Source organism: Oncorhynchus masou, chromosome 8 (genome assembly GCF_036934945.1).
Source record: "Oncorhynchus masou masou isolate Uvic2021 chromosome 8, UVic_Omas_1.1, whole genome shotgun sequence".
NCBI classification, from domain to species: domain Eukaryota; kingdom Metazoa; phylum Chordata; class Actinopteri; order Salmoniformes; family Salmonidae; genus Oncorhynchus; species Oncorhynchus masou.
Window position 1 is genome coordinate 27,101,824 of NC_088219.1, and position 12,558 is coordinate 27,114,381.

The 12,558-nt window shown below is 41.6% G+C and overlaps 1 protein-coding gene across 1 annotated transcript in view; it reads right to left on the minus strand.

Moving 5' to 3' along the window:
- Window positions 1-12,558, minus strand: part of LOC135544454 (regulator of G-protein signaling 3-like) — a 208,560-nt gene that overhangs the window by 182,859 nt on the left and 13,143 nt on the right. Inside the window, 1 exon segment of the mRNA XM_064972068.1 lies at window positions 12,329-12,428. Within this exon segment, the coding sequence (XP_064828140.1) occupies window positions 12,329-12,428 (100 nt within the window).

Sequence of the window (12,558 nt, forward strand, 5' to 3'; positions counted from 1 at the left end):
TGTGGTGTGTTTTGTCTTGGGGTTTTTGTAAGTCATGGGATTGTGGTTAGTGGGGTTGTTTAGAATAGTCTATGGCTGCCTGGAGTGGTTCTCAATCAGAGGCAGGTGTTTATCGTTGTCTCTGATTGGGAACCATATTTAGGCAGCCATATTCTTTGAGTGTGTCGTGGGTGATTGTTCCTGTCTCTGTGTTAGTTTGCTCCAGAATAGACTGGTTAGGTTTTTACGTTTATTGTTTTGTATTGTTCGTGTTTATCTTTTATTAAACATGTAACATAATAACCATGCTGCATTTTGGTCCGATCCCTGCTACACCTCCTCTTCAGGAAGAGGAGAAAGAAAACCGTAACATTTACTTTATTTTGGTCAGGTCGCAGTTGTAAATTATAACTTATTCTTATCTGATCTAACTGGTTAAATAAAGGTGAAATATATATAATTTTAAATCCCCTTAAGCGTGAGGACATCAATTTGTTTCCACGTCATTTCAACTACAACAAAAAATCAATGCAGTGACGTTGAATCTACATGGAAAACTGAGTGGATTTGCTAAAAGTCATCATTGTAGGGGAATTTAGTATTTTTTTCACCCAACTTTTAACCTCAATCCAATGTTGATTTCACATTGAATTCACGTTAGTTAAGAACTCAACCAAATGTAAATAATAACTAGATGTTGAAATTACATCTGTGCCGAGTGGGTTGGGTGTCAATGGGAGAGAGGGGGTGTTAAAAACACTGTGACACTGATACAATTATGTGTCTGATGAGGTGTCATGGCTCGAAATAAATTACATATATACATACTGTATTGGCTGACCCATAGGTGCTAATATGAGCTGAGTGTGAGAAATGATGTTTGAATCAAATTAAAAACATTCTGAGGACTAAACAAGATTAAACTGAACACATGCACACACACTCCCCCTCTCTCTCTCGCTCTATCGCTGACCCTGTGTGAGGCCGTTTTAAAATGTTGCTGTGAATTGGAGCATTGGGGAGAGGAGCTTATGCATATTGAAGGTACACTCTTGTGTCCCTCTTAGGGCAAGCTACATCTGGTTGAGTGACGCTTTGAAAAGGACACATTGTCACAGATGTCTCTTCCTCCCCATCACCTCTGGTGAAAGTGGTCAGAGCAGAGGCTGCACCAGAGAGAGAAAGAGAGACAGAGAGAGAGAGACAGAGAGAGAGACAGAGAGAGAGACAGAGAGAGAGGGAGACAGAGGGAGAGAGAGAGAGACAGAGAGAGAGAGACAGAGAGAGAGAGAGAGGGGGGGGCAGAGAGAGACAGAGAGAGAGAGAGGGAGACAGAGAGAGAGAGAGACAGACAGAGAGAGAGAGAGAGGAGGGGACTGAGAGAGAGGGAGACAGAGAGGGAGACAGAGAGGGAGAGAGAGAGAGACAGAGACAGAGAGAAAAAAGAGACAGGGGAGAGAGAGAGAGAGAGAGAGAGAGAGAGAGAGAGAGAGAGAGAGAGAGACAGAGAGAGAGAGAGACAGAGAGAGAGAGAGAGCGAGAGAGAGAGAGAGAGAGAGAGAGAGAGAGAGAGGGGCAGAGAGAGACAGAGAGAGAGAGAGGGAGACAGAGAGAGAGGGAAAGAGACAGACAGAGAGAGAGAGAGAGGAGGGGACTGAGAGAGAGGGAGACAGAGAGGGAGAGAGAGAGAGACAGAGACAGAGAGAAAAAGAGACAGGGGAGAGAGAGAGAGAGAGAGAGAGAGAGAGACAGAGAGAGAGAGAGAGAGAGAGAGAGAGAGAGAGAGAGAGAGAGAGAGAGAGAGAGAGAGAGAGAGAGAAAGAAAACACATTAACCACCAGTGCCTTGAATAAAGTAACCCTTCAGATGCTTACTCACACGTTACCTGTCAAGAGGTCTAATTACCAGGATGTGACGGGTGAACCCTGCATACTGGGTAAATCAAGGGAAAATAGGACATGAAAACATGCAGGCAAACGCCGAGAAACAGTATTTCCCCTGGAGCCCAAAGACACAGCTATACGGCAGAGAAGAAAAGATGAAATGCAATTTGTTTATGGTTGGGTTGACTGCACAAAAAAACGGTCCACTCTGAAGCAAAAGCTGGGGAGCTGAAAGCAACTCAAAGATGATGACACCCACAGAGCAAACAGATAGATGAACATAACGCAGCAGACGCACAAATAAACGACAGAGACAGACCGGCAGGTTTTCTGCCCACCAAACTGAGGGTGACTGACTCATCATGCTACACGGGGTGACGCAACGTGACGGGGACATTTAGGGTGACCGGGCGGACTGCAGATTTTGTGATTGGCATGTTTCGGTTTTACATACTGTACTGTACGGTGATATTATAGATATTGTAAGATGGCACTACCATGACACTATGATAGGCAACCAATAAAAAACCGTATACAGGCCTCAACATTATATTGTGAAAAGGGACAGCTGAAAACAAGTGAGAAAATGTGACACAGGTGAAAACAGATGTGGAAGTGATGAAGAGAGACAGACAAATGAGACAGATCAGGGAGATAAAGAGGGAGGGACTGGAAAAGTGACAGAGACTAATCGAGCTGTCTTGGGTTCGGTGTCTCACTCCCTTGGTGACATGGCCCATGAACATGACATCATCACCAACAGGAGTTTAGCCATTGGCGAGCCCCAGAAAGACTCCATAGAATCTGACAGATCTCCGATTCTCCCTGATGAGCCCAGTTGGTTCCAGGTCTAACAGTCAGTTTACAGATATAAGCTTAGGGTTTTTAGTATACAAAAACAAAACAAAAAGAACAACATATTTAAGGAAGTTTTCATATAGATACATATGAGAGGATAAATTATGAGCCTACATGATGATGGTTGGAGAAACAAAACAATGGGTTGAGTTTTGTGTATTTTATAGTTCAGCAGGGCAGGAAGTGGACAGAAGAGAGGACAGAGGAGAGGAAGTGACCTATTAGGATGGGAAATTTCACTTTGGATCAACTGGACAGTAGCCTGAGGCTTGTGTTTCCCTTTAGTCAGATACGCATCACTGCAAACCTGAGTCATATACACAGTCTCTCTCACTCTCTATCACTGGACCTCTCTTGCACACACACACCCGCACACACGCACACAACCACATGCACGCACACACGCACAAATAAACAAACACAGTCTTCTCACAGCAGGGGGGTGAACTCATTTGCGGTAACACCTTTGAAATGTGAGGACATGGTAGCTCTATGTGACACAGGGGAGATATTATTGATGCTTGACATTTACTATAATTTCATATAAATATCTAATCTGCAGATTAAAAGGCATCTGTTAAAGGCCAGCAACAAAACAATCGAATAATATGCAGTAGAAAGGTCTCGTGTTTCAGTAGACATTGAATGATAAAAGTGTGAAATATCAAATGTAATGTGGGGGCCCCTATGTGGGGGGCCACAAAAAATATGAGTGAGAGTGACTGAAAAAAATCAATGGGGGGCCCCCGGTTGGTAATTAGACCATGATTACTACAAGTTTAGACTAATACTAATTTACCAATATGAAAAACTGAGAAAAACTGCTGATGCACAAACAAATGATATTGTACCTTGTACCCATGTTTGTCCTCTGTCGTTGCATGACTTTCTTTTTTTTGCTGAAATCCACACTTTTACAACAAATGTTAATCAAGTGACTGTTTTTTCTATTATTTTTTTTACCTTTATTTAACTAGGCAAGTCAGTTAAGAAAAAATTCTTATTTTCAATGACAGCTTAGGAACAGTGGGTTAACTGCCTGTTCAGGGGCAGAACGACTGGTTTGTACCTTGTCAGCCCAGGGGTTTGAACTTGCAACCTTCCGGTTACTAGTCCAACTCTCTAACCACTAGGCTACTCTGCCGCCCCGCCCTACTCTGCTGCTCAATTCTGTTGCTCAAAGACGGCAACTCAGTGCAAATGTGCATGTGCCAATTGAATTTCAACAAGAAAACAGTTGGTGGTGGTTGTATTTGATTAATGTTAATTGAAAAAAGTATGGATTTCAGCAAACAAAGAGGACAAACACAGAGGACAAACACAGTGGACAAACATAGGTACAAGGTAAGCGTTTTATAAATTCTAAACCTTGGTGGGGGGGGTCTCTAATGTAACCTTTCTCCTATTTGTTTAAAATGTAATTGTGTACTGCTACAGTGGTAAATATTAAAATAAAAGATTATTCCAAATTAAACTAACACCCCCGCCTCTCTGTCATGGTTTAAACCAGTGACAGTTGGTTCAGGTTCTTTCAATCAAATTCATCTCTCTAGTCCACCTGTCTCCCTCTGTCTTAAGCTTTCGCTAGCAAACTTTTAACATTATCAACTGGGTCCAGCCCACTAGCAAACTTTCAACATTATCAACTGGGTCCAGCCCACTATCAAACTCTCAACATTATCATCTGAGTCCAGCCCACTATCAAACTTTCAACATTATCAACTGGGTCCAACCCAATATCAAACTCTCAACATCATCATCTGAGTCCAGCCCACTATCAAACTTTCAACATTATCAACTGGGTCCAGCCCAATATCAAACTCTCAACATTATCATCTGAGTCCAGCCCGCTAGCAAACTTTCAAAATTATCATCTGAGTCCAGCCCGCTAGCAAACTTTCAACATTATCATCTGAGTCCAGCCCGCTAGCAAACTTTCAACATTATCATCTGAGTCCAGCCCGCTAGCAAACTTTCAACATTATCATCTGAGTCCAGCCCGCTAGCAAACTTTCAACATTATCATCTGAATCCAGCCCGCTAGCAAACTTTCAACATCGTTTCAACTGGGCCCTCAGATTCCTGCTCTGATGAGCTCGGGACAGACACAGCTGTATTTGCGACCCGTGTTTCAGCCCCCTTTCAGGTGTCCCGACTTTTCTTTTTACAAAAAAAGGTCCATTTGTCAGCAAGATGCATCAATGAATTCAGGATACAAGAGTGTAGGTGCACAGTGTTTGAATGCTTGAATTATGTTGGCGTGGCAACGAAGTGATTTGTTTGACAATCAGATGAAAACATCAGGACTGGTTGTGTTCATGCCACATTAAAAGGTAACACATGTTTACCATTAAAATACATGTCTTCTCACTATTAGGCCCATAAAAAATCACAAATAGGAAGTCCTGTGAAAGAAAATACACCCCCCCCCCCCCCGAATGTCACGGTATAATTCACACTCTGGTGTTGATTGTGATCTATGATGGATTGCCACATCAAAATTCAGATTCATCTTTGTCATTCCTCTCGTGTTCACAATGCCAGACGCAACTGACTGTAGTGAAGTGGGTTGGGTTGGTGTGTAAATGTTTCAGCACTTCAGGGGAGGAGAGTGTGTGTGCATGCCTGATTACGTGTCTACTCACTGCATACAGATGACACACTTTCCTCCACACTCTGCTGTATGGGCACATGTGGAGAGCATCTGACCTACCAACGTCTGAGGGAAATACACTAGACATGGTTAAATACACAGACATGGTTAAATACACTAGACATGGTTAAATACACAGACATGGTTAAATACACAGACATGGTTAAATACACTAGACATGGTTAAATACACAGACATGGTTAAATACACAGACATGGTTAAATACACTGACATGGTTAAATACACTAGACATGGTTAAATGCACAGACATGGTTAAATACACTAGACATGGTTAAATACACTAGACATGGTTAAATACACAGACATGGTTAAATACACAGACATGGTTAAATACACTAGACATGGTTAAATACACAGACATGGTTAAATACACTAGACATGGTTAAATACACTAGACATGGTTAAATACACAGACATGGTTAAATACACTGACATGGTTAAATACATAGACATGGTTAAATACACAGACATGGTTAAATACACTAGACATGGTTAAATACACAGACATGGTTAAATACACTAGACATGGTTAAATACACAGACATGGTTAAATACACTAGACATGGTTAAATACACAGACATGGTTAAATACATAGACATGGTTAAATACACTAGACATGGTTAAATACACAGACATGGTTAAATACACTCGACATGGTTAAATACATAGACATGGTTAAATACATAGACATGGTTAAATACACAGACATGGTTAAATACACTCGACATGGTTAAATACATAGACATGGTTAAATACACTAGACATGGTTAAATACACAGACATGGTTAAATACACTCGACATGGTTAAATCCATAGACATGGTTAAATACATAGACATGGTTAAATACACAGACATGGTTAAATACACTAGACATGGTTAAATACACAGACATGGTTAAATACACTAGACATGGTTAAATACACTAGACATGGTTAAATACATAGACATGATTAAATACACTAGACATGGTTAAATACACAGACATGGTTAAATACACAGACATGGTTAAATACACTTGACATGGTTAAATACACAGACATGGTTAAATACACAGACATGGTTAAATACACTTGACATGGTTAAATACACAGACATGGTTAAATACACTCGACATGGTTAACATTTACATTACATTTAAGTCATTTAGCAGACGCTCTTATCCAGAGCGACTTACAAATTGGTGAATTCACCTTCTGACATCCAGTGGAACAGCCACTTTACAATAGTGCATCTAAATCATTAAGGGGGGGGGGGGGGTGGTGAGAAGGATTACTTATCCTATCCTAATACACAGACATGGTTAAATACACAGACATGGTTAAATACATAGACATGGTTAAATACATAGACATGGTTAAATACACAGACATGGTTAAATACACAGACATGGTTAAATACACTAGACATGGTTAAATACACTAGACATTGTTAAATACACAGACATGGTTAAATACACTAGACATGGTTAAATACACTAGACATGGTTAAATACACTAGACATGGTTAAATACACAGACATGGTTAAATACACTAGACATGGTTAAATACACAGACATGGTTAAATACACTAGACATGGTTAAATACACAGACATGGTTAAATACACAGACATGGTTAAATACACAGACATGGTTAAATACCCATTATAAAAGACACACACAGACATATTAACTCTGACAGACACTAACACACTTAAACAGACCTTCCTCTACACATACATGCACCCAAAACCAGAATAGTACATTCTCCCCTATACTGTACATCCACCACCTTCAAAGTGTATGTAGGAGATTGTGGGTGGGAGCTCAGGTGGTGTACATTACCTAGCCCTGCTGTCTAACCCATTGGAGAAGATGTTGAAAACATCTGCAATAGAATGTGTTCAGCAGACCAAAAGGTGATGTGATCGATCTCTCTCACTCCCCGAGAAGTGCTTAAATTAGCCTTTTAAATGCAAGGCTGGTACCCTGGCCAATTATGCTAACAGTCTGGCCCATGTTGATGTGCACTCATGCGGAAGGGAAGGGAAGAGCTTTCATGTGCCGCACCACCAGGGTTGAGTATGTTACTTTCTCAATGTAATCCGTTGCAGTTTCTAGTCACCTGCCCAAAATTGTAGTCAGTAACATAATTTTGGGATTAGCAAATAGGAATCTGATTACTTTCATTTACTTTTGGATTACACTTTCCCCTTAAGATGCAATAGAAGAAGACACAAAGGATCCATCAAATGCATTTGGTGATCTTATTACAATATTTTTGCTCGTAACGTAACTGATTACAGCATACCTGGTTAAATAAAGGTGAAATATATATATTTATTTAAATGTAATCAGTTACCGCCCGACTCTGCGCGCCAAAAACTCAGAGCAGAGCATGCTGGATTGGGAGGGAGATTCGGCAGCACTGTGTCTGTAGTCCAATCACAGTGCAGCAGAGACACAATACTGATGCTATGAGCCTATTGTGTGGCTGTAATAGCAATGACATGAATTCAAAGCAGGGGAATGTGGTAAAAAGAGATGGTTAACAGAGGCTGGCAGTATGACTCTGTAGGAAGAAAACGGGCATCATCTGCAGTGCATTTGGTCTTATATTTGGATTACAGTTTTAAACGTTTGTGTTACATTAGTGCAGGTATTCACATACCTCTGCTTCTCTCAGGTAGTCTAATTATTTATTTAAATATTCCTATCAGTATTAATTCCCAAAGACACATACATGACAGCAGTGTCAGAGGTCACACAAGCTCTCTCAGATAATCCTGGCTCAACTTCACACACAAAAAAAAAGAAAAAAAGTCACAGCTGTCCAATTACAAGCCTGATCAGCGGCCTATCATTTAGTCATGCAACTCATGCATTTAGTCATTTAGTCATGCAACTCACAATCACAGTTGAAATGTCTGAAACCTTCCACTGTGATGTCTTCCGGAGCCCTACTGGGTCACTGACTGGACATTTGACAGAATTATGGTTGAGTTAAAAGTGCGTGTTGTGTCTCTGTATTCCTCACAGCCATCAGAGCTGTGGGATTGACACACTGGGGTCAGAAACAACATGTTTCCCTTCATCTTTTTCAGTCCTTAACGTTCACCTCTCTCTCTCTCCCGCTCACTACGCTCTCTCTTTCTGTGCATTTCTCTCTCTCTGTGTGTGTCTCTTAATCGGTCTTGGTATGGCAAAAAAAATCATAAATAGTATGGCCTTATTTTAAGGTATAAGACAAACTAAACGAACATAAACATTGTCTAAAATTGCAGACCTAAGTGATGCCAACCATGCGTCTCTCGCCGCCCCATTCTCTCGATCTCTATCTCCCTCTTTCTCTTTCTGTCTGAGCTTTTTTTCTACCTCTAAAATGTTCAATCCATCGTTGCTCATGTAATATCACTGTGCATAAACATGTCTAATCCTTCTCTGAAGAAGAAGGCTCCACCTATAAAGACCATCTGCTGTTTCTGCCCCTACCGAAGCCATTCCTTCATTTGTTTTGACGCCAGTAAATGAGGAAGGCTTTACAGGCAACTGTACTGCACTGCAGGTTTGATTAAATAAAGCACTCATTTTTTTTTCTCAGCTCTCAAAGTGATATGAGCAGCTTGGACAGTTATCTAACAGCAACGCAAGATTAACATCCAGAGCCTTCATTCAACGTGCTCTTTTGTCGTCTCCCATTTTCTCCCAGAAAATGTGCTTTTAGTCTGCTGATAAGGCATGGCAGTTCAGTTCTCTTCCTTATGTAACGTATATAGAATAGAGAAAAGATGATGTAAATTTCATCTCAATTTCCATATTGCTCATTGGGTGGACAGAGGCTCCTGTCTTTGTTGGTTTGCGTGCCTAGACGGCGCTGTGTGTGTAAAGCTACTGTACAGACAAGACGTGGTTCTATTCTACCCTATTTGAGTAGGCTAATGCTCACCAATAGCGTAACGGGAAAATGAGCAGTGCTGGCGGATGACACTGCCATATTGAGACGGCTGTGATGGCCCCTGGGCCTTTGCTCTAACATGGGTCCTGGGTCAAGGAGATCAGGCAAGGTTACATGGCACACTAACCGACACTACACCACTGCATAGGGCAACACTGAGACCAGTGCTCTGTCAAACCAGACGTGTCCCACAAACCTGCTCCACTTCCTGCTTTATGTTCATTAACCACAGAATGGTGAACATTACTATTCTCTCCCTGTGCAACACGGGTACACCTTTCTGGTTTTCAAAAACACATTTTTCAAATAATCACCCGCTGTTTAAAAGGTCAAACTGAATGTGGGATTTTTTTAAAAGGTGTTCTATTAATTTTGTGTACAACTAATGATGTGTAAGAGACAGCAAAATGGGTGGATAAAACAAATGAGGTTAATGAGTGAGAGAGAGGGTGAGAGGGGGTGAGAGAGGGTGAGAGAGGGTGAGAGAGGGTGAGAGAGAAGGGAGATAGAAAGATGAAGAGATTGACAAAGAAAGAGAAAAGAACAGGACATGGATTATAGAGTTAATGTGGGACAGAAAAGAGGGTGAAATAATGAAAGATTTAGAGGGACAGGCTACAATAGATACAGACCTAATGAATTGGATTTGCTCAATCCCATGTCCATGTGTCTGGTTATAATAGAGTGTAGTTGCCCTACATTCAGCCAGATGCCATCAGCATTACAACACAGTAGCGAATCAGCACTGATGTAGGATACATACATGCACGCACACACACATACACACACACATAGATAAAACGCCGACAGGCTTTGATATGAAGAGTCAGTTCACACACAATACACACACACACTCACGCACGCACGCACACACACACACACACACACACACACACTATGTGCTCATATATATTGATATGATAAGATAAGATGGCAATGGGTCAGACAACACATCCTTCAATATGGAGGAAACATTCAGAGCCATGCTGACAGAAGTGTTGATTTAGGAATTGAGGAGCATGTTTGTCTGGTCCACAGATGCATTTCATATCTTATCTGATTAATTCAATGTGGGTAAATAAAGAATATATCATAACACAGGCCTTTATAGAACGCTGAGCGTGGCTCTTACCGTCATGTCTCATCATCTGGCTTAGTGATGGGCTTTGTGGCCTATCCTTACTCTAACATTGTAGCTTTTAGATTAATGTCATTCCATCAGCTTCAGACTGAAGGAATCATTTTTTCCCATCTCACCCATGGGCGTGGGTCCAAGCAGCCACATCCCATTGTCAGGACACAAGGACTTTCTAACGAGCACTAACAGTCTGAAGTGACAACTGCCCCAGTTCTTATCAGACAGCCATTATTGCATGAGACAATCTGAGCCCAGTCAAGCATGGCAAATGAGAGTGGTTACTATTTCATTGGATCAATCTCAATCTGAGAGTTTGACAAGCAAATATGAATTATACATGAGAGAGCGAGAGAGCAAGAGAGTGAGAGAGAGAGAGAGAGAGCGAGAGAGCGAGAGAGCGAGAGAGCAAGAGAGAGAAAGAGAGCGAGCGGGAGAGAGAGAGAGAGAGAGAGAGAGAGAGAGAGAGAGAGACTGAAAGAGAGAGAGAGAGTGAAAGAGAGAGAGAGAGGGAGACAGAGTGAAAGAGAGAGAGAAGGGAGACAGAGCGAAGAGACAAAAAAGAGGGACAGAGAGAGAGAATAAACACTAAAACCCTTTCTTTCTATATATCAAACAAGACAAACAGCCTGATAACAATACATTAACAACACTATACTATACTGTACTCCTGAGTGCACAGAGACGACACTCACCTACTCCAAGCTGCTCAGGGGGCAGGCACTCAAAGGCATAACTCCTCTATAGTCCACCAGCAACAATGTGAGAGAGCATAGGCAGGTGAGAGAGAGGGAATAGTCACTCTTCTCCACAGAAAACAAGAAAGATGGACAGTGTGGAGGAAAGAATGAAATTAAACAGCAGTGTGTATTCAGCTCTACAGTTTCACTGCAGCACGCAGTATGATCACACAGCTCTTTCCAACCACTCTGACGCTGAGCGCTTTTCCAGCCCCCTCTTCCCTCTCCTCCCCCTCCCCCCCCCTCTTTTGCTCTCCCAATCCCTCACTCCCTTAATCTCGATTTCCCCCCCACCCCCATCACCCAACCTCCCGACCCAGAATAATAAACCCCTTCAGATATTCCCAGCCACAAGCCCGGCACAGTCTGCACTCACACACACACACACACACACACACACACACACACACACACACACACACACACACACACACACACACACACACACACACACACACACACACACACAAACACGTAACACACATACACAGACACAACATATACATCTGTATGCACTCATCTCAGCTCCCATGGATATAGCTACAATGATATATTTAAACACTCATCTACACGCTACACACACACTGTAACACACATACACACATACTGTAACACACATACTGTAACACACATACACACATACTGTAACACACATACTGTAACACACATACACACATATACTGTAACACACATACTGTAACACACATACTGTAACACACATACACACATACTATAAACCACATACTATAACACACATACACACACATACTGTAACACACATACTGTAACACACATACTGTAACACACATGCACACATACTATAACACACATACACACACATACTGTAACACACATACTGTAACACACATACTGTAACACACATACACACATACTATAAACCACATACTATAACACACATACACACACATACTGTAACACACATACTGTAACACACATACTGTAACACACATGCACACATACTATAACACACATACACACACATACTGTAACACACATACTGTAACACACATGCACACATACTGTAACACACATACACACATATACTGTAACTCACATACTGTAACACACATACACAGATGTAGAATGGCGAAATGGTCCACTGACCGGTGGTGTGTTGTTGGAGCAGTTGGGAATGTGAGGACACTCTCAGATGCTTGGTCTTCCCCAGCTCTTCCCCCAGTAGGTAATACCAGCCTTTGACATCCTACAAAAGACAACACAACACGACAACAACCACACTGTTAAAGTCAGGAGGACAGAGGAAGGGAAGGGAACATGTGTATTTGCATTTGAAACAGAAAGAGAGCTGTCTGGGTTAGAGGCTATTCTGCCGG